Source organism: Urocitellus parryii, chromosome 2 (assembly GCF_045843805.1).
Source record: "Urocitellus parryii isolate mUroPar1 chromosome 2, mUroPar1.hap1, whole genome shotgun sequence".
In the NCBI taxonomy this organism is placed as follows: domain Eukaryota; kingdom Metazoa; phylum Chordata; class Mammalia; order Rodentia; family Sciuridae; genus Urocitellus; species Urocitellus parryii.
In genome coordinates, this window is record NC_135532.1 from 142487313 (window position 1) to 142511752 (window position 24440).

General features: G+C 36.0%; 1 protein-coding gene across 1 annotated transcript in view; it reads right to left on the bottom strand.

Annotated features, from left to right (window-relative positions):
• Mccc1 (methylcrotonyl-CoA carboxylase subunit 1) overlaps nt 1-22908 on the bottom strand; it is a 58071-nt gene extending 35163 nt beyond the window's left edge. The window contains exons 1-7 of the mRNA XM_077794274.1: nt 22757-22908; nt 19127-19173; nt 17037-17173; nt 13805-13900; nt 3649-3770; nt 3049-3196; nt 2837-2958 (exon numbers count right to left, since the gene is read on the bottom strand). Of these exons, the coding sequence (XP_077650400.1) occupies nt 2837-2958; nt 3049-3196; nt 3649-3770; nt 13805-13900; nt 17037-17173; nt 19127-19173; nt 22757-22845 (761 nt within the window). The 5' untranslated portion in view covers nt 22846-22908. The remainder of the gene's footprint in view (nt 1-2836; nt 2959-3048; nt 3197-3648; nt 3771-13804; nt 13901-17036; nt 17174-19126; nt 19174-22756) is intronic.
• Between the last annotated feature and the right edge of the window lie 1532 nt (nt 22909-24440).

Below are 24440 nucleotides of genomic sequence, written 5' to 3' on the forward strand. Positions count from 1 at the left end.
AACACACGGGGGCCATACAAGGGACACACAGCAGCTCTTTTCTGCATTGTCAGAAGATGGAAACACCTTATCTTTGGCTACTTAATATATAAAGGAAGCTCAAGAAAGATTGGGTTCTTGGGCTGGGGTTGTGGCTCAGTGGTAGAGTGCTCGCCTACCATGTATGAGGCACTGGGTACCATCCTCAGAACCACATAAATGTGAAATAAAGATATTGTGTCCACCTAAAACTAAGAAAGAAATATTAAAAAAAAAAAAGAAAGAAAGATTGGGTTCTCTGTTGTGATTTCTGTAGTCACCCAATCATTTGTTTTTCCTTTTTCTGATGGACCCTTTTCTGTGTTGCTTTATATACTTGGTGGTTCTGGAACATAGTGTTTAGAAGTGGTTGAGAACCAGGAGGTGCATTAAATTCCAATGGCTCCAATTCAGCCACTGTTGAGTCTGGCTGATTCTATCTTGAAATTTTAATTTTTAATTTTCATATATATGTATATGTATATATATATATATATATATATATATATATATATATATATTTTTTTTTTTTTTTTAAAGAATTTAACTTATTTATTTGTTCTTATGTGGGGCTGAGGATCAAACCCAGTTCCTCACCCATGCTAGGTAAGGACTCTACCACTGAGCTATAACCCCAGCCCCTCTTATTTATATTTTTAATCCACCATTTTAAATTTGAATTGAATGCAAATTGAGGAATAAATGTGATTTCTTTTTTTTTTTTGACCTGAGAATTGAACTCAGGGACACTCAACCACAGAGTCACATTCCCAGCTCTATTTTGTATTTTATTTAGAGACAGTCTCATTGAGTTGCTTAGTGCCTCACTTTTGCTGAGGCTAGCTTTGAACTCACAATCCTCCTGCCTCAGCCTCCCAAGCCACTGGAATTACAGGAGTGAGCCACTGTGTCCGGCTAGAAATGTGATTTTTTTCCCCCTTAAAATATATACTTTTATACCTTCAAAATATACTTTGAAGATGGTTTCCTATCCCAGTCTCTCAATAAGCTTCACAGTTCTGATGACACTTTTCTCAGGTGTCAGCATCACTCTGATCAGCTTCAGGCACTCTGTTAGTTCAATAGGTAATTATTTAGCAGTACATGTATATATATAGTATGATTATAATATTCCATTGTTACTGCTACAAATTACAGAACAGAAATGCTTATATTTATATTAGGAAAATAAGATTACAAGGTATTTTATTGTTTATCTCCTGTATTTTCTAGAAGTTTTAAAAATGTATTCATATTACTTCTATATTTAAAAAACATAAAACAATAACTATTATGTGGAACGTAGTATGCTAAGCAACATACACAAGAAAATAAAATGCTATATATCACCATGTTGTTCATTCCCAGGAATTTTCAAGCTACTGGGAGAATAAATTATAATGTGAGGCATTGTATGGCTAAGATTCCACAAGTAAAGAACTTACATCTTCAAGAAAAAAAATAATGTAGGCATTGAGTTATAGTTATTGAGATAGTTCATGCTTCTATAACTCTTAACTCAAGAACATGCTAATTTGGATGGCTAGCCTGTTCCTTGCAGAAGGAAACTTTTAATTTACCTTAGGACCTCCTTCTTTTTTGCCTTATTTCCTACCAAGAAGTGGCATATGCTGAGATCTCCTATTTTTTTTAACTATCAAATGATAATTAAATTTCATTTACTGTGTTGTGCTCAGGTATAGTTCCATGTTTTACAGAGCCTGAAACAAAAATAATTTGGGGCCCTCTTTCAGAAAAAGAAGGTAAAATGACAAATCCATAATTAGGTAGGGAGTCCTGGAAGAGGCTCATCCAAAAGAAGAATCTAAAACTTCAAGTTCATTAACTTAAAGGTAATTCTCTTTCTGGTCATGGCTTCCAAATGTATTATTCTTTTCATTCCACTTGCAGGTCATATATATTTTTAAAAATTGCCATAAAAATATATTAAACAGAAAACTTATTTTATCTGATTTTAAATAACAGACATAAAAACAGAATTTCAGCCAGGTGTAGTGGCGCATGCCTATAACCCAAGCAACTTGGGAAGCTGAGTCAGGAGGATTGCAAGTTTGAGGCCAGCCTCAGCATCTTATTGAGGCTGTCATTAGAATTAGAAAAACAGCAAATACTTAGTATATATAAAATACTTAAAATCTGGCACATGGTAAATACCATATAAATGTTAGCTGCTAGCATTATTATTAACTTAACACAGTTCAATCTGGAAAACTGTCTCTACCTCAACTGATGCTCATAAAGTTCTATAAATATAGCTTAATCTATTACAATAATTTTTTAATATTAAAAAACCCTAAATTCTACCACTAAGAAATATACTGAATGAATTACTGATACATCAATATCATATAACCATTAAGCCACCATTAAAAAGAATGAGGTGATCTACATTTAATGACATGGAAAGAGGCCTATAATGTGTTAGTATATGATATGATATAATATTACTTTATATAATATTACACAAGATTTTGTTCATTATTCTTTGTATGTATTTTTTTTCTGCATATATATGCATAAGTTCTACTCAGTGGTTAAGTCAGAGTTGGGACTCATTTACTATTATAATTTTATATATTACAGAATGTATTAACTTTATAATTAAAAAAATTTTTTTTTTAAGATGGACACAATATCTTTAGTTATTTTATTTATTTTTATGTGATGCTCAGGATTAAACAAACCCAGTGAGTCACATGTGTGAGGCAAGCGCTCTGCCACTGGACTATAACCCCAGCCCCTTAATTTTATAATTTAATTAAAAAAATCTGAGTCAGGAAAAAAATGCTCAGCCCACCTTGGCGTGTCCACAAACTTCTCAATCAGCATAGCGTCATCATTAAAAGACTTGTTAGCTTCTCTTCGCGCTGATTCTAACTGCTCCTGAAATTCTTTTTCTGATCTAATGATCCTCATGCCCTAAAAAAGGAAAAGATGGCTATGACTATGACATAAATTAAACAAAGAAGACTATCCTGAAATGGCAAAGACATGCATCCACAGCCTTACTTTTCCTCCTCCTCCGCGGACAGCTTTAACCATGACGGGATAACCAATTCTCCCAGCGTGTTCTTTCAGGCACTGGTCAGACTGGTCCTCACCATGATAACCTTCCACAATAGGCACTCCGGCAGCAGCCATTATGGATTTGGATGTGCTTTAGAGTAAGAACACCAAGATGCCCCAATTCTATAAATCTTTCATAAGAACCACAAATATTATAATGGAATTCTTTTTAAAAAGCATGCTATAGGTAAAGGAGTAAGAAAACAAACATTGATACATAAATTAAAATGCCTATGAGTTACATTTCCTCATTTTGTGTAGTAACTTATCACACCTTATTTTTGTTCAAAAAACGAATTAATATATTGATTAGAAACAGTGATTACTTGAATATTTCTGTAACTCAATGTAATTTTCTTACATTGTGGATAAATTATTTGTGACTATGACAAAAAAAGCATATAATTAAAACACCAATTATAGGTAAAGGAAACTTTCAATTGAACTTTCTATGGTTATAGAAAATTAAAACACCAATTATAGGTAAAGGAAACTTTCAATTGAACTTTCTATGGTTATATGGTTAAAGATATCAATTTGTACCTTTTTATACCCATGTCTCTAATTGCAGATGAAGGAGGACCGATAAAAATAATTCCTTCTTGCTTACAAAGTTCAGCAAATTCCACGTTTTCAGAAAGAAAACCATATCCTGGATGGATAGCCTAGAAGTGAGAAATAAAATGACAAACCTGTTAGTTCTCAATTGGCAAAGCTTTGATGCAGGTGAAGCTATGCTTCTCTAGGGAGGCTTCTCCATACACTGCCACAGGCACATTATGGTCTCTATCAAAATCTGCTTCCCAAGAGATGTCTGGAACATACAAACTTAGTTCAGAAGCCTCAAATAAGCCATAAGAATCTACTTTGTGTGTGTGTGTGTGTGTGTGTGTGTGTGTGTGTGAGGGAGGACTCAAAACAGGGTCTGCATACCAAGCAAATGAAATTACCTCTAAGCTACATCCCCAGTTCTTATCATTTTAAAAAAGTGTAGTAATATATACATAACTTAAAATTTTCCACTTTTAATCACTTTTTAAAGTACAGGATTCAGTGGCATATATTCACAATGTCTTACAACCACCAACATCCATCTCCAGAATGTCTTCATGATTACAAACAAAATTTCCATTCCCTTCACCCCACCAGTCCCTGGTAAGTTCTATTTTACTCTCTGTCTATGAGTTTGTCTAGTCTATGTACCTTGCTTAAATGGAATTGTATGATATTTGTCCCTCTGGGTCTGACTTACTTCATTTACCATAATGTTTTCAAAGTTCATCCATATTGTAGCATGTATCAGAATTTTATTCTTTTTAATAATAATTTTATTCTTTTTAATAATATTGAACTGTATGTATATTCCACATTTTGCTTACCCATTCATCTGTTGATGGATATGTGGGTTACTTCTGCCTTTTAGCTATTGTGAATAATGCTGCTATAAGCGTTGGTATATAAGTATCTGTTTGAGTCTCTGCTTTTAATTCTTTTAGGTTTATACCTAGAAGTGGGATTTCTAGATCATATGGCACAGAAGAATCTATATTTTAATTTAAAAAAATACTGCTATTAGGGCCGATCTGATGGCACAAGCCTGTAACCCCAGCAATTTGGAAGGTCTCAAAATAAAACATAAAAAGAACTAGGGATGTAACTCAGTGGTAAAGTGCCCCTAGGTTCAATCTCCCATATTGCAGAAAAAAAGAAAAAAGAATAATACTAATTGAGAAGAATGTCAAGAAGCACAGGGTGAGAGGCTTTTGTTTACTCTGTCTCTGTGTACAATTGCCCTAGAATTGAAACTACAATATCCAAAAGCTAGAAAGAGTGCGCTAGACATTAATACCTCATAATCCTCAGGTTACTATCTGTCAATGTTATCTTTCTGAAATACGCTAAAAAGCAAGCAAAAAGTCAGGTAGTACAGTGTTTATGTATGTTAGTGAAAGAGGAATCCCTCAGACTTTAGTCTACTTACTTCTAATTTACTAAGAATTTTATTAGGTTTACTTGTTTGGCTTTCTAGCAGATAGAAAGGAAAATCAGTAACTGAGAGTAGCAAGATTTCTAAGAGTAAACACGCTGACAGCAAACAGAGGAAACAAAAGTCAGCCAAAAGGAAGAGGCGTGGGTGATTTAATAAAGGATGAAGCAACTCTCTCCAACATCAGTGGCCAGGGCATATTTGTTTTTCAAAAGTAATAAGGATGTATCGTAATTATAGTCAAGAGAATGCAAAAAGAAAAACAAATAGCTTAGCCAACCCGATTTCAAAATAGTTATGTACAAAGAGCATTTCAAATTAAAGTAAGTCCAGTTGTCTGGGAAATTCATACAAATAGAATAACCCACATCCTCTAGCAGCAAACAACAAAATCTAGTTACTGATAATGATGGATGGTCACATTTTACAGACAGTTTAAGTCTCAAAAAAGTTCAATTTTAGTGTTCAAGTGCTCTACCACTGAGCTACAACCCCAGCCCGGTTGTTTTGGTTTTTGATTTTTAATACATAACATTCACCTACTTATAGGTTGATGAATTTGGTAAATTTATACAACTGTGCAACTGTCACTATAATCTAGTTTTAGAATTCTTTCATCATTTGAAAACACCCCCACATGCCCAAATACAGTCAATCCCTGTTCTCAGGACCCAAGCAACCACTCTCTTGCCTTCTGTTTCTGTAATTTTATATGCAAATTTTTTATATGTAAAAATTTTTATATATATAAAGACACAGTTTTATGTATGTCTGGATTTTTTTTTTTGGTACCAGGGATTGAACCCAGGGGCATTTAACCACTGAGCCACATCCCCAGCTCTTTTTTATATTTTATTTAAAGATAGGGTCTCATTAAGTTGCTTAGTGCCTCACAAAATTGCGGAGGCTGGCTTTGAATTCACTATCCTGCCTCAGCCTCTTGAGCAGAGTGTTGGGATTACAGGTGTACACCACCATCAGACTGTGTCATTATTTCATATAGCATTATTTCATATTGTCGTATGTGTCAGTAGCTCATTCCTTTTTATAGTATAGATTCTACTGCATGAATATATCATATTTTTTTTTTGGATATTTTTTCCAGTTTGGGGTTATTATGAATAATGTTGCTATAAATATACCTATATAAGTTTTTGCAGGCATTTTTTTTCCATTTCTTTTGGGTAAATATTCATGAATACAATTGTTGGGTCATCTATAGTAATTATATAGTTAACTTCTTTTTAAAAAATATTTGTTTTTAGTTGTAGTTGAACACAATACCTTTATTTTATTTATTTTTTATGTGGTGCTGAGGATTGAACCCAGGGCGTTGGACTTGTTAGGCGTGCACAATAGACCTGAGCCATAATCCCAGCCCTTAGTTAACTTTTTTTAAAAAAAATAATTTTTAGTTGTATATAGACACAGTATCTTTATTTTATTTTTTATTTTTATGTGGTGCTGAGGATCGAACACAATGCCTCATATATGCTAGCCAAGTGCTCTATTGTCAAGCTACAGCCCCAGCCCTATATTTAACTTTTAAAGAAACAGCCAAAGCAGTTGTACTATTTTTGTATTCACTAGCAATGTAGGATGATTCCAAGTTTTTCCACATCCTTACATTATACTGTCAGTCTTTTTTGGTGTTAGCCATTCTAGTGGATATGTAGTGATACAACAGTTTAAAAAATTCATTTTAATTTGTTTTAATTAATTATAGGAAAGCAGTATGGAGATTCCTCAGAAAACTTGAAATGGAACCACCATTTGACCCAGCTATCCCACTCCTTGTTTATACCCAAAGGACGTAAAATCAACATACTACAGTGACACAGCCAATCAATGTTTATAGCAGCTCAATTCCCAATAGCTAAACTATGAACCAAGCTAGATGTCCTTCAACAGATAATGGATAAAGAAAATGCTGTACTGTACTTTTTAAACCATTATTATTAATATATAACTCATATGCCATAAAACTCAACCAATCCAATAATTTTAGTATCTTCACAGAGTTGTGCAATCATCACTGTAATCTAAGATATTGAGTAAAATCAAATTATGCAAACTTTCACCAACTCCAAAAAAAAAAACAAAACCCCATGCCTTTCAGCAGCCTTCCCTCCCAGTTGTAGGCTACCACTAATCTCCCTATGTCTATAAATTTGATTAATCATGGACATTTCATATAAGTGGAATCACAAAATTTACACAGTCTTTTGTGACTGCCTTCATTTATTGAACATAATGTTTCCAAAGTTCATTCTGTTTTTTTTTTTTTTTTGTACCAAGAATTAAACTCTGGGGCACTTAACCACTAAGGCACATCCCCAGCCCTTTTTTTGTATTTTATTTAGAGATAGGGTCTCACTGAGTTTCTTAGCACCTCACTAAGTTGCTAAGGCTGGCTTTGAACTGGCTATTCTCCTGCCTCTGCCTCCAGAGCCACTGGGATTACAGACATATACTACTGTGCCCAGTGGTTCATTCATTTCTTAGTATGTATCAGTACTTCATTTTTTATTACCAGATAATATTCTATAGTATGAGTATATAACATTATATTTATCCATCCTGAAATTGATGGATATTTGGGTTGTTTTCACTTTTTGGCTTTTGTGAGTAATGTTGCTATGAATATTCATGTTGAAGTTTTTGTATGCATGTATGTTTTCATTTCTTTTGAATATATACCTAAGAAGTGGAGTTACTGTTCCATATGTTAACTCTTTAAGTTTCTGAGGAACAGCAAAATTGTTTTCCAAAGTGCCTGTGGCAGTTTACACTTCCACAGGTAATATATGAGGGTTCCAATTTCTCTACATCCTTACCAACACTTGTTATTATCTGTCCTTTGTTTCATAGCATCCTAATGAATATGAAGTGATATTTTATTGTCATTGGATTTAGCTATACTAGCTAAAACAATTTTGAAAAGACTAACAAATTTATAGCAATCAAAAGCAAAACTGCAATCAAGATAGAGTGGTATTAGTATTAGGATAAATATAAAGATCAGTGGAGCAGAATAGACTGTCCAAAATTAAACACACATACATATACATATACACACATACATATACTAATAGCTAATATTTTAAGCATCTTTTAATGGTTTGTGGGACATTTTACTTAAGTATTTATTCAAATACTTTTCCCATTAAAAAAATTTGGGTTGCTTCATTATATATATAACTGCTCTTTATATATTCAAGCCTTTTATTGAATACATGTTTTGAACATAGTTCTCCCAATCAGAACATTGTTTTTTATGTTTTTAAATGGTTTCCCCGAAGAGCAAAAGTTTTATATTTTTAAGGACATATATTTTGGAGGTGCTTGGGATCCACCCTAGAGCCTCATGTATACCAGACAAGTGTTCTACCACTGAGCTACAGCCCTAGCACTCAAATTTTAAATTTTGAAGATAACCATTTTATCACTTTTTTCTTTTATGGATCTTGCTCATAGTAGCCTAAGAAATTTTTGCTTAACCCAAGGCCTCAAAGGTTTTCTCCTAGAAGTGTTTTTTAGTTTTAGCTCTAACATTTAGGTCCATAAAACATTTCAAGTTAATTTTTTGTGTGTGTGAGGTGTGAGACAAGGCTCTAAGATCCAGACTTTAGGTTCACCTTTTTTTGCAAACAGATATCCATATATATATGTCTGTGCATATATATATATCTATATATCTGTATCTATATCTATCTATATATCTGTATTTATATCTATCTATCATATATATATCATATATACCATTCAATTGCAATCCCAAAACAGCCTCAAGAAGTTTATGACTATACACACACACACACACACACATATACACACACACACACATACACACACACACACACACACACATATATATACATATGAAGTTTCTAAATAGATATATCATTGTAAGACTCACTATTAGTAAGATGGCAATTCTTTCCATTTTAATCTGTACATTTCATTCATTTTAATATTTAGTGTATGTGTATTGTATGTATGTGTTTAATTTTGGACTGTCTTGATTCTGCACCACTGACCTATATATTTATCCTAATACTAATAACACTCTGTCTTGATTGCAGTTTTGCTTTTGATTGGTATAAATTTGTTAGTCTTTTCAAAATTGTTTTAGCTAGTATAGCTAAAATTGTTTTAGCCAGTACAACTAGGCTATCTTAGGATTGGCTTACCAATTTCTCCAACAACCTGTTGGGATTTTGATAAAGAATGAATTAAGCCAGGTGCAGTGGTGTGTGCCTGTAATCCCAGCTATTGGGGAGCTGAGGCAGTTGAATCATAAGTTGCCAGCCTGGGCAACTTAGCAAAAAGACCCTGTTTCAAAATAACTTTTTTTTGTGTGTGTATGGTGTTGGGGATTGAACCCATGGTCTTGTGCATGTGTGGCAAGCACTCTACCAACTGAGCTATATCTCCAGCCCTCAAGATAAATTTTTAAAGAAGGTTGGGGATGTAGCTCAGTGGTGGTGTGCTTGCTTAGTGTCAAAAGGGTACCAAAAACAAAAATAAAAAATAATGAATTAAATATGCAGATTAATTTGGAAAGAATTGCCATCTTACCAATAGTGAGTCTTCCAGTGACATATCTATTCATTTAGAACTTCTTTCAGCAATGTTTTAGTAGAGACTTACAAGTAGGTCTTAAACCGTTTGTGCTATTGATTCATATTTGATCCTTACTGATGCTATTATAAAAGTTAATTGTTTCCTTAATTTCATTTCTGAAGTATTCATTGCCTGTTCTCTTTATTGTTAGCAGATACTTAATTTGATGGCATTCTTTGATCAATAGATAGAGTTCAGAGAACAGCAGCTATCTCCTTGTGAAAATAGAGTTCAATTGCAATCCCAAAACAGCCTCAAGAAGTTTATGACTTTATTAATAGGGGCAGAACACTGGGATCTCCTGTTAAAGGTGTGGTCCCTAACCCCTGGAAGGCAGTGGAACTATAAGAAGCGGGGCACGATGAGAGGTCTTTAGGTCACTGGGAGGGAGCGCCCTCAAAGAGGATTGTGGTGCCTAGTCTTTTCCTTTTTCTCTTTTGTTCCCCAGCCATGAGGTGAGCAGTTTTGCTTTACCATGTACTCCCAGCATGATATGTTATTTTGCCCAGGGCAACAAGGCCAACCAATCATGGACTAAAACCTCTAAAACTGTGAGCCATAACAAACCTTTTTTCTTTATAAGTTGATTATCTTGGGTATTTGTTATATAGTAATGGAAAGCTGACTAACATACCTGCCCTAAAATCTCTGCCATCTGCTAGTATCTCTTAATAGGGCTATTTATCCTTTTCCAAATAGTATCTATTATCTTCTCAATATTTGTGCTATAGCATCTAACACAATACTAACCAAAAGAGATATAGAATTGATAAATTCTCTAGAAATTCTGTATGTCATATATTTTCTAGAGGGTTATAACTTAAACTAAAATGGTTGCAGAGAATGGTCATTAAAAAGGGAGTGGATTTTCAACTCTAACAAGTTTTCTTTCTGTCTTTAAATATATATATATTTTAGTTGTAGATAGACATAATATCTTTATTTTATTTATTTTTATATGGTGTTGAGGATCAAACCCAGTGCCTCATATGTGCCAGGCAAGCACTCTACCACTGAGCCATTATACCAGCCCATGGAATTTTTTTTAAAGGATAAAGTAATAATAAAATAAGGAGGTTGATCAGCCTAAATGGATTTTTTTTTTTCCGGTACTGGGGATTGAACCCAGGGGCTTAAGCACATCCATATCCCCAGCCCTTTTTATTTTGAGACAGGGTCTAAGTTTCTGAGGGCCTTGCTAAATTGCTAAGACTGGCCTTGAAGTTGCCATCCTCCTGCCTCAGCCTCTGAGTCCCTGGGATTACAGTGACTCAGGCCCCCATTCCTGGCTTGTTTAGGTCTTTGTTTCATTGTCACTCCTGACTATCCTATTTAAAAGTACCTCCCATCCAGTCTTTGTCTCCTTATTCTGCTTTACTTTCTTCCCACCAAGTATTACTCTGCTTGTTCTATTTTCTATTTGTTTAAATGTTTATTATTTGTTTCACCCACTACAGCATAGCTTTGTAGGGGTAGAACTGTCTCCATCTTATTTAGTGCTGCATCCATGGTTAGAAACTGGCACAAAACAGGAAACCAATCAGTGCTGGCTGAGAGAGTAAATGCATGGATGAAAGGAAATGGGGGAAGAGACACTTGCCAGGTGGAACCATATCAGAAAATGCATAGATGAAATAGCATGGTGTGTAAAGAAGAGGGAAAAGTTTATTAGTTATTATAAAGAACTGGAGACAAAACACGTTTTTTTTTTTTGGATTTTTGTTGTTGTCTGCAGTTCTAGGGATTGAACCCAGGGCTTTACATATGCTAAGCAAGTACTCTTTACCACTAAGCTATACCCTAGCCCCAAAGTCTCTCGATAAATAGAGAGGGATAATATCAGAAACTCTTTTGTGTGCTATGCTAAAGGGTTTGGACTTTATCTTGAAACCAAGGAAAATTTACTAATAGATAAGATAGGAAAGGGGTGGGGTTGTTTTTAAAATGGGGCAGGGAGAGAGGCAGAAAATAATAAGGAACCATATTTAAGAAATGTTCCTGTAGCGATACCAGATTTCAAACTGTACTACAAAGCAATAGTAATAAAAACAGCATGGTATTGGTACCAAAACAGACGGGTGGACCAATGGTATAGAATAGAGGACACAGAAACCAATCCACAAAATTACAACTATCTTATATTCGATAAAGGGGCTAAAAGCATGCAATGGAGGAAGGATAGCATCTTCAACAAATGGTGCTGGGAAAACTGGAAATCCATATGCAACAAAATGAAACTGAATCCCCTCCTCTTGCCATGCACAAAAGTCAACTCAAAATGGATCAAGGACCTTGATATCAAATCAGAGACTATGCGTCTGATAGAAGAAAAGGTTGGCTCCGATCTACATATTGTGGGGTCGGGCTCCAAATTCCTTAATAGGACACCCATAGCACAAGAGTTAATAACAAGAATCAACAAATGGGACTTACTTAAACTAAAAAGTTTTTTCTCAGCAAGAGAAACAATAAGAGAGGTAAACAGGGAGCCTACATCATGGGAACAAATTTTTACTCCTCACACTTCAGATAGAGCCCTAATATCCAGAGTATACAAAGAACTCAAAAAATTAAACAATAAGAAAACAAATAACCCAATCAACAAATGGGCCAAGGACCTGAACAGACACTTCTCAGAGGAGGACATACAATTAACAACAAGTACATGAAAAAATGCTCACCATCTCTAGCAGTCAGAGAAATGCAAATCAAAACCACCCTAAGATACCATCTCACTCCAGTAAGATTGGCAGCCATTATGAAGTCAAACAACAATAAGTGTTGGCAAGGATGTAGGGAAAAGGGTACTCTTGTACATTGCTGGTGGGACTGCAAATTGGTGCGACCAATATGGAAAGCAGCATGGAGATTCCTGGGAAAGTTGGGAATGGAACCACCATTTGACCCAGCTATTGCCCTTCTCGGACTATTCCCTGAAGACCTTAAAAGAGCGTACTACAGGGATACTGCCACATCGATGTTCATAGCAGCACAATTCACAATAGTTAGACTGTGGAACCAACCCCGATGCCCCTCAATAGATGAATGGATAAAAAAAATGTGGCATTTATACACAATGGAGTACTACGAAGCACTAAGAAATGACAAAATCATGGAATTTGCAGGGAAACGATGGCATTAGAGTAGATTATGCTAAGTGAAGCTAGCCAATCCCTAAAAAACAAATGCCAAATGTCTTCTTTGATATAATGAGAGCAACTAAGAACAGAGCAGGGAGGAAGAGCAGGAGAAAAAGATTAACATTAAACAGAAGAGAAATGAATTACAGTAGATGGGGTAGAGAGAGAAGATGGGAGGGGAGAGGAGGGGGGATAGTAGAGGATAGGAAAGGTAGCAGAATACAACAGTTACTATTATGGCATTATGTAAAAATGTGGATGTGTAACAGATGTGATTCTGCAATCTTTGTAATGTTTTGAATAACCAATAAAAAAAAAAAGAAATGTTCACATGGAAGTATGGAGAACTGATTGAATTGGTAACAGATTTAAAAGTAGGAAAATCATCTGAGACTTATAAATCCAGATAAGAGATCAAAAGATCTGGCTATGTGATCAAAAAGAACTGTGTCTGGAGCCATTTCAAAGAAAGATTCAACACAAGTTGGTTCCTATTTCATTTTGAAGGATGAAGAAGAGATGTAATAATATCCAAATTCTGAGCCTGGGATACTGGAAAAACAGATGGTGAATTCCTACAATGACACCTAGAAGTCAAGGAAAAAAAGATTTCTCTTTTGATTATATTTTACTTTGTAATTTAGAGCATCATCTATTCTCCCGAAGGATCTGATGCTCTTAGCACCTGATTTTGAAGGTAGAAGAGCTGAAATATCTCTCCATTTTTATATACAGTTTAGATCTTCCCTCTACTTACTTCTGAAAAGATCTAAAGTACACAGGATTCAGTCAAGAAGAGGAATGAAAAGAGATGTGATTAGTTTACAGTGACAATCCAAAAACCAAATGAAAAAGTCTTGGCTAAAAATAGAAAATAATTTAGACAAATACTTTTGCACAAATTATGAAAACTTATTCCTCTTGTAAATCTTTTCAGAAGTCTTACCTGTGCAGCAGAGATCTTGGCCACTTGAATAATTTTCTCCATAGAGAGGTAGCTCTCTTGGCAGGGAGCTGGTCCAATAAAATATGCTTCATCTGCCTGTTCAAGAAATAGTACCTGCTTAAAAGATGACATGGCTGGTACACCCTCAAACACTTCTTAGAACTGCTTCAGAGTTATTTTTATGATTATGAAAAAATGCTGCCTCCACAAGGACAACATAAGGACTGCAAAAGAAATACCAGTTCATGCTTATATTATAAAAGTAAGCCAGTTTTATAATCTTTTGCATGAAGAAGGTGCTAAAACTTGATTTTTACCCATAAGCCACATACTAGAATGAAAATAAAGTCTTAGGATAGAAAACAACAGTCATACCTCATGGTATTATCAACAACAATAATAATCTTAAGTTATAATTTGACAAGAAACAAAATATACAATTGATATATACAGCAGAAAAAGAGTGGAAAGTTTACTGAGGTTTATATAATGGCTAGAGTATGATAATAATACTCATTCTATACATTTGTCAACTATTTTGTACTGTCATTTAGAACTTTCATATAATAATAGCATCTTTTGCAGTAGAGGAGAAAGACAATATTCATTCAAAAGACTTAGGGCCTACTATGTGCCATGCTTTGATGGGGAAGCAGTCTGAACAGCAGTAAACAAGACCAACATTAAGCATTCACATGCCTAATGACAACTGTAATAAAGGCCTTGAGGGCAAATTATATTGTTATATTGTGTTCATGTGCAAATATGTAATAAGAAAACCCATCATTATGAACAAATGTAATGCACCAATAAAAATGTAGGGGGAAAAAAAGGCCCTGAAAGAAAAACCAAGTACATAACAGAGGTAGGAAGAGGACCAGATCTGGTCTGAAGGTGGTCAGGACAAGGGAGAAGGGAAGGTCAGGGAAAGTTCTTCAAGGATGATGAGGACTTAGCCTGGCATATGGATGGAGAACATGGATCAGGAATAAGAATGGAGATGGAGTGAGCCTTCCAGGCATAGAAAACATCATATATAAAGGACCTAAGTTCGGAAGAAGTCTGGCCCACTTGAGCAATCAATATAAGCTTATGTGGCTGGAATAGTGAGTGAAGGGTCAAAGGACCCTCTGGTCAACATTGTAGGGCACAAAAGTTTTGGATTTTCTTCTACAGGAACACAAAACAAGATATGGGATAAAAAAAAATTAAGCTTTTGGTTTCACAAAATGCAAATTCACTCCCTTTCTAAAGAATGAACAATAATACAAAGGCAATGTAGTCTTTGGTACTGTTTCCTCTCCAAACTGCAATCTCCTTCCAGATATAACTTTAACTATGGCCAGTTTGGGACATATTTTTCCATATCCATATTCCTATTTATTCATTCATATTTATATAAACATACAGTTTTAGTTTTTGTTTTTTACACAGATGTAATCATACTATATAGTTATCTTCTGCAGGTGCATTTCTTACCAACAGTATGTTTTGAAGCTGCTTCCACATTTGTATATATATGTCTACTCTGCTTTGTGTAACAGTTGCATGCTCTTTCACAGTATGGAGGTATTACAGTTCCTTTAATCATGAACTTCTTTACGTGCATTTAGAATGTAGTGGCAAAAAAAAAAAAGTTGGATATGGGCAAGGCTGAAGGAAACATTCTTGTACACACATCTATCTGCATGTATATGTGAATGTGTCTCTGGGACACAAATCTACAGGAATGTTTGTGTTGAAGAATACGCATCTGGTCCTAGCTCAATAGCTTTCGGTTTTACCAATAAACATCTCCAGAAAAGAAGGGATTCAAGAACCAAATCCCAGGGCTGGGGTAGAGCACCTGCTTAGCACATGTGAGGCACTGGATTCCATCCTCAGCACCACATTAAAATAAATAAATAATAAAAGATATTATGCCCATCTATAACTTAAAAAAAAGTTTATAAAAAGGAAATAATAATAAAAAAAGAACCAAATCCCAGAAAAAGGACACTGAGAAGGGACAGAAGGGTTAGAAATAATGAAAGCCATGAGAAGAATTTACTTTGAAAAGGAGGGAGTAGCTTACTATGACGTTAAAAAATGTTGAGAGGTCAAGCCATTTTAGTCTCGAAATGACTCCATCAGATTCTGGGACATGGATGTTATAGTGACCTTGGCAGGGAGAGTTTCAATGGAGGAGTGGGGACATAGGCTGAATAGAAATGGGTTCAGAAGAGAATGGTAGGCAAAGAAGAGAAAGGAGCAGGGTAAATGACTATTAAGTTGGTGATAAACTGGAGAAGAAAGAGAATGTAAGTGGGGAGAGGGTAATGTGGGACTGCCAATAGTTATGAAGATGGAGAAATTGTATGGTATTTAAATGCTTTTAGGAAGGATCTAGTGGAGAGTGATGAAAAACACATCATTGAAAATGGAAGATGTTTTTTGAGGCACAAATATATCAATTTGTTTTTTATTATTATTTTAAATTGACAGATAATAATTATGTATATATGGAATGCAATGTGATTTTTGATAATATGTATATAGTGTGAAATAATTAAACAACATAATTAACATATCCATCATTTGGTTTACTTATCATTTTTTATGATGAGACATTTGAAATTTATGCTTTTAGTTATTTTGGGAAAATTCTTTCTTTTCTTTTTTTTTTTTTTTGTGGTGCTGGGGATGGTGCCCAGGGCCTTTTGCATGCTAAGCACATATTGTACCACTGAGCTATATCCCCAGCTTGAGAAAAGTCTGAAAAAGATGAGAAAGACTCTAGTGTGTAGGCAGATGACTGGCACTGGATGGGAACAGGATGGATGCAGATGTGCGTGAATCAGCAGATTCTGTGGCAGGAAGTTCAATTCTATTTTCTCTGTGAAATCAAGATCATCTGCTGTGAACAGGTGGGTGATACAGTGGTGAAAGACCAGGAGAAGTTGGTCCCCATGAATTTTTGTGGCGTGCTTAGAGTCTTGCTGCAGGTAAAACAGACCAAAAGCTGAATTCATCCATGACTGGGGTTCTGCCTGGTGCATGATAGCTCATAATAACTGATAACCCAATCTACAGGGAAGTTGGGTCTTTTTACTTAGAATTATTAGTGAATAGTTTGACCTTAGCTACTTAAACTCTGTTAACCCTAGCAAACATCAGAAAAAACTAAACTTACATAATAAAGCAAATAAATGTGATCCTTACAAGATTTAGCTTCCAGATTTTAATAACATACCATATTTACATGCATGGAATTCCTGTCTGCCTCGCTGTAAACAGCCACGGACTGCACACCCATTTTTTTGGTTGTTCGAATCACCCTGCAGGCAATTTCTCCTCTGTTTGCAATGAGGACCTTGGTAATGTTTCTTCCTGTTTAAAATACCATAAAGATCATATGCAAATATTACTGAGGCATAAGAAACAAGAATTAGAATATTCATAACCAGTTGATAAAGATTTGTCTTGGTAAAATCAGCCTGAAATTATCATTTTTAAAAAAATTTTGTGTATATACATATATTTTAGTTGTTGATGGATCTTTTATTTATTTATTTATTTATTTATATGTGGTGCTGAGAATTGTACCCAGTGCCTCACACATGCCAGTCAAGTGCTCTACCACTGAGCCACAACCCCAGTTCCTAAAATTATCATTTTAACAAATATTAATGCATTTCTTTTCTCTTCACTGAAATTCAAGATATCCCTATTAACATAAATTCTACAATTACTTAGCTTTTTAAACTTAAAATTAAAACATGCTTTGTTATGTCAAAGATAAAATCAAAATACCTTAAAAATCATCTTAGCTAATAATAACTAATCTCTAATAAGCACTTTTTATGCCTCAGGTATTATGCGAAAGACTCAAACCTGAGTGTCTCTGGGTATCCTCAGGGGATTGGTTCTAGGAACCCATATGGACACAAAACTCCCTAAATGCTCTTGTCTCTACTATAAAATGGTAGAGTATTTGCATACAACACACATCTTCCAGTGTAACTTTAAACCATCTCTAGATTAATTAATCTAATACAACATAAATTGCTATGTAAATGGTTGCTTTACTGTATTATTTAGGAAATAATGACATGGAAAAGTCTGTATATATTTAGTACAAATGTAATTGTTTTTTCTGAACACTTTCTATAAATTGTTTCTTGATTCCATGGAGGCAGAACCCATGTTAAATTTCTGAATGAGGAGGATCAACTAATGATACTGTTGTCATTATCTCCATTTTAAAGGTGAAATTAAGGCTTAAACAGATACTACTTCTTTTCAAATTATAAAGCTAAAATAAGTGGTGAATCCATAATTTGAACCTAGGTTTGCCCGACTCCAGAACATGAGTTCTGAGTTACTCTGTTTCCTTGTCTCTAATCCTAGGTACACAGGCTATATATTGCATCAGTTGCCTGCCATCAGCCATATAATGACATGCCATTGAATTAACATGTAAAATGCACTTCTATCATCATTGAAAGTAAATACTGATAGTTTGTAATAAAGTCATTCTAAAAAAAATAAAGGTTCACATAACTTAAAATAGTGTTTTGTTATGGGGACCCATAGAACTCAAGAGTTATCAGAAGTCACCAATCAAAGATTTATGTATGCATTTGGAGGTGGGATGGATGAAAGTTATAACTATATTCTATTTTATTATAATATTTATTCTATTTATAATTTTAGTATATATTCATCAGTTTTATAGCTGGAAATTCCACATAAAATTCTATTTGAAGAAAGATTCTGCTACTTAAAAAGAACAGTTTTAAAAGCACTAACCACCATAGTTATGCTTTTCCAATTCAACATAATACAAGGGTAAGACAGACAGAAATAACAACATAAATATAAAATGTTCTCCATTATTACCTGCTGTGTTTTAGACTCAACAGCAAGAGGCATTTTTGATATAAAAGAAGTGAAAACCTGACTTAAAAATTGCTAAGAAAATTATCATAAAAATACCAAACTTCAAAGGTTTATGAGAACTAATTCTATTACACATAAACTAAAGGTTAAACATGTCTTCTTTTTCTTCTTCTTCTTCTTCTTCCTTTTTTTTTTTTTTTTTTGGTATTGAACCTAGGGATGCTTACCACTGAGCTATATTCTTAGCCCTTTTTATTTTGGGACAGGTTATCATGAAGTTGTTTAGATACTCTCTAAGTTGCTGAGGCTGGCTTTGAACTCTTAGTCCTCTTACTTCAGTCTCCCAAGTTGCTGGGATTACAGATGTGCACCACACACCCAGCTTAAACATGTCTCTTTCTTAGTTCAGTTTGAAGCAAAGTCAACAAAGTCTGTCAGTACCTGTGGTTGTTCCATACTTCATGGTTCTTTGCTTCCAAGTCCATTTCCTATAAAACAAACCCAAATGAAATAAAAATTAACAAGAAAACACAATATCAGTTATTGTTCTTTCAAAATCTAATTTTTTAAAAAACTTAAAACCAAACCCAGATACAATCTAAGTTAAACCTTACTAAACCCAACACTAACAGAGTGATTTAGTAAGACTTTCTTTGGGAAAGAAAACTAATCTAGAAATAAGGAGCTAAGAGTTCTGGCTGTTTTCCTCTTGAACTACAAGTCCTTGAATGAGTCACCTAACCAGTTTACAATAGAGGCTGACATCTGACCACAGAATCACAGAAGATTAAAAAACCAAGATGCTTCAAGATCATCTACTTCAGCTTTTTTTCCAACTTTTTTTTTTTAACATAATAACTCTCAGTAAATACTACCTGACACACACACATAATTAGAAGTTTCATCAAAGATAAATAACCCTACATTTTGATACTTTCCTTTTTTGTCTTTTAAAAATATGCTGGTTAAACTATAGTTTAAAAAATACCTATAGAATTCAATCCTAATAGGACAGGTTTGACATTAAGAACAGACAAGTAAAGGGAAGGAAGCTGAGCAAGGGCAGCAAAGGAAAAGAATGCTGGCTATGGAGTCAGGAGAGCTGAGTGTTCATCTGTGACCCAATGATCAGCTTGCCCAGGCTCAAGTCACCAGTGCTTTTCAACTGTTTTTTTTCATTACTACTCTCCTCATGAGAAATTAAGAACCATGAAATAAGATTTTATATGTAAGACCGAGCTTTAAAGGGCCACAAACCATGATGCTATGTAAGATTTTCTTTGCTCTCCCAGGAACTGATATTTGCCCCTTGAATTGGGGATGCAAGCCTTACATCTTATATTCAGTGTTCTTTTTTTTTTTTAATTGGTTGTTCAAAACCTTACAAGGCTCTTGACATATCATATTTCAGACATTAGTTTCAAGTGAGTTATGAACTCCCATTTTTACCCCAAATACAGATTGCAGAATCACATCAGTTACATATTCACCTTTTTACATAATGCCCTATTAGTAACTGTTGTATTCTGCTACCTTTCCTATCCTCTACTCCCCATATTCAGTGTTCTTGTACAAGAGAGGACTGTAGGAGGTGATTCTGAAGACATATCACAGTTTTAAAAATATGTAATTCAATTCCAAGTTTCTGTATTAAAGGAAAGGAGGAATAACTTGTTTGATCTGTTTTACCTAGGTAGAAGTTCATGAATGTTTATGACAGTTTAGTTCCCCAATACCTATTTAGACAGTAATTTAACACTGAAACATTAGTCAAGAGCTGATGGAAAGCAGGCAAGATTCACTTTGAGAACAAAAAAGTACAATATTCACTAGATTTCAGTTAAAAAAAGAAAATGCTGGGAAATCAAATTGCAGAAGCAATTCCACCTTAATCTTTTCCATCTACATCTGGAAGATGTAGCAAAACCATTGTTACAAAGGTTTCATAAAGTGAAAACTTTCACACAGTGTACATAAGATACTGTATAATTATGTAGCAGTATATATATCTTTTTTATATACTATGTAACTGAGTAGGTCTAATATTGCACCAGGGCATACATTCAGAAAGCTGCATCACTATAGTGACTCTATATACTCATTGCCACTTAATACACATTCAATTGGATGCTGCCATCCATGAAAGGCTGGTGGGAAGACCCACAGCTTTGACACAAGAGTTGTGTAAGAGAGTTTCCCTAGAAGAATGCCATTCTTCCACATCTTCCCAATTCAGTTGACTTCACTTTCTTGACCTTCAAGGAAGAGCATCTTTTCTGATTTTTTATAAGATATTTTCTAATTTAGCATCTTCTTTCCTTTGTATTCTTCAGGTAGGTTTGTGGTAAGATTTAAGGCCTGTCCTAATCAGATATTTCTATAAAGTGGTGAATTCTCATTAAATTTAGCTTAAGACCTAATAATGTTCCAAGGCCACTGTTGACCTAAAGTTTTCTTCTGCCATCTTCTAGTAAGAGATGGAGATAGATATATCATTATAATCCTCTATCTCAACAATGTTTTGATTGGTATATTCCATTTTCCACAATTACTTAAGCTACAACTTAAAACAGTGACTTAAACAAAATTAAGAGGTTGCTTCCATGAAATAAATACACTCTGATTCAAGAAAGCTTCTATTCTCATGCCTAGAATTCCACGACTAAAAATTCTTTTCTCTAAGCTATCAGAGAATCATGGCATGAAGAGAAATGTAAAATCCTTATACTGACTCATTTTTTTAAAATTCTATAATCCATCAACAACTCTAAGGCTTTCTAGAGTGACAGCAATATTAAGAATCATTCTATAGATACTACATAAGCTTTGAGAGGGAAGAGAAAGAAAGGGGTCTGTAGTAGTGTTTTGAAGATCCCTGGGAACTGAAGAAAGGTCAGGAGAAAAAGAGTGGCACTACTATTACTTTCACCAACTTTCTTATTTTGCTTAGGTGAGTCCTATAATTTAGTAATTGAAAGTCCAAGGCGGCTACAATCATTTGTGGAAAATAAAAGCAAACAAGTTTATCTAAAGGGCTGAGTTTGCAAAGTTTGTTTATGAAATGATTGAAACAGGTCAGATTCTGTTTAAACTTCTTTCCATGTGTTAATTTTCACAACTGAGGATACTGGCATCACCTCCTCCTAGGTAAGAAAATTGAAGCAGAGATATTAAGTAACTCAGCCAAGGTCACACACCTAGTGAGTAACTAAGCTGAGAACCAACCTTCTAACTGCAGTCTGTGCCTCTGAACACTAAGCTACATTGTCTTTCCAGAATGGTGGAAAATGATAACACTGAAGCAAAGAAAGATAAAGAAGCTAGCTACCTGCAAATCTAAGGATGTTTTCACTGCCAGAATAATCATTACTCATGCCTGGAACTAAAATTTGAAATGGATCTGGAGCCAGGTTTCTAGAGTGAGTCACTTGATAGATAGTTCTGTTCCAACTTGGGTATAAGAGCTTTTGACAAATGTCCCAGCCCTATGGAAAGTAAATTTACTCTTATTAACTGAATGCATGTCAACAATGGGAAAGAGCCCCAGGTGTCTTTCTTTGATTTGGACCCAAGAGCTGAACTGTAATGGACTTTGAGGACGTCCAGGCCCTTCTTGCTAGTTGCGTGATCTTGGGCAGGTCTTTGGTTTCCTTGAGCTTCATCAGAACCGGGATTGTAATAATGCTGGCACACAAACGGTGCTGCGAAAGTAGAAAGTAAATGCCTAGGAGGTGCATAGTGTCGACAGAAGCATGGAGGATGGCAGGCCCAGCTCCATCTCTCCCAGTCCTGGTAAGTGGAAAAACAAGCCAAAGACAGATTGAAGGGTGGATGGGGGAAGAGGTAAGTAAAGAAAAGGATGAGTGAAGATGTCTCATTTCTGCTGCAGAGACTGACAGCAGAACCCCCCCCCCCCCCGCGCGCCCCCGAAAGCGGCTGGGGTTTTCCTTCAGTCCTCTCCCAGCCCGCGACCCTGGGGGTCCCTCCGCACTTCCCGCAGCTCCTGCGGGTCCATGCACCCTGTGTCCTAGCCCCCGACCACTGATCCACCGCCCCTCCAGCCGCGGTCACCTCGGCGGCAGCAGCAGGACCGGGAGACGCTGCCACCGGTTCCTCTCCGCCGCCACCAGCAGTACTGACGCTGCCGCGGCCGCCGCCATATCCAGGGAGCCTGACTGCTGACAGAAGCGAGGCTGCGACCCACACGCGCAAGCCCTTTCCGCTCCTTAACCCTGTGTCCACCGCGAGCCACCGTCCCTTCCAAGTACAGATGGGGGCGTCTCCACGAAAGCCAATCAAAGAGAAGAAAAAGGCTTCGGTGGCGATGATTGGCCGGCAGAGCTGCGGACTTGGGGCGAGCCTACCCGGGGAAAGGTCCCTTCTCCCCGCCTCCGCGTTTCTCTGACAGCCGCGGGGTTCCTCCTCCCTGGTTCAGCTTCCGAGGGAGGAATGTTCTCTGGTGATCTTCTCCATGAAAAACCCGGGAAAAAAGTCAAATGGAGAGTAATAAAAAAGCAGGGTCTATACGAAAAATCACAGTAAATTAAACAAGCAAAAGTTTAGGGGAAAAATATAAAAATAAACACGAGGAAAGTAGGAGGAAGAAAGTAGTAAATATAAAGAAATAAATTAATGATTTAAGAAAACAATACCAAAGGGATAATAAATCGCTGGGAGTGAAAGGCACCCCATTACTGAAAGACCCCCGTTTCCCTGTCCAAGGAGAATCACAGGAAACACTGGCTGCAAAAGCACGAGGGGGTTTATTGAGACACAGGCGCCTGCGGGTGTCCAGCAGAACCTCAGCTGGAGCTTTGGTGAACTGGCACACCGGGCTTGGGGATACAGAGATTTTTATAGGGTTTGGGACAGGTTTCGGGCGCTGGGGAAGCAACAGGTTTCTTATTGGTTTGTTTAAATCTAGCATATAGGCCACCTAGGGGGTACAGGTCTGCATTCCAAAAACCACAGGTCTGCATTCTATTCTTTCTGTTCCTGCTTATCTGTTCCTGTTTATTCATTCATGCCTCAGGATGTGGGTGCTCTGTCCTTTCTCAACCGGTTATATGGAAAGCACATCCGGTTATATGGAAAGCACATCCGGCGCCTGAGCCTGTTTATGACAAGCCCGGTATCTTGATTTCATATCTTGGCCTTAGGTAACTGGACTAACTGGGCTAGGGTCTTTCAGGAGCAGTGGCACAGGCGTGTAAATCCAGCAGTTTGGGAGAGTGAGGCAAGAAGATCGCAAGTTCCAGGCCAGCGGTATCTCAAAATAAAAAAATAAAAAGGCCTGGGGATGGGACTCAGTGGTTAAGATCCTCTGGGTTTAATCCCTGGTACCAGAATAAATTGAGAAAAGTGCGCAAATGCCCCCCCCCCCCACGCACAGGGGAAAATTACAGATACAGAACAATGAATAAAAAAGGCAAATAAATATGAAAAGCACATAACCTTTTACCAAATACCAATAAACGTACTACCTTCATTACCATATTAGCAAATATGAAGTGAGAGAATTCTAAGCTCCCACTGTTTTGGCAGTTTTTGAAATCCCAATCCCATTTGGGGTTCACATGTTTCTCTTTGGTCAGTTTAATTGTAAATCATTTGTGGGCACTTTGCATGTCTTTCAATCTGGTGACATTTAAATTAATTGTTTTGTTCTAGTTGATCCATTAGGAGAATATGCAGAGGTTTTGTTCATCCAACTGAAGAGACAAGAATGACTGGTCACCATCAGAGTTTGGGGTCT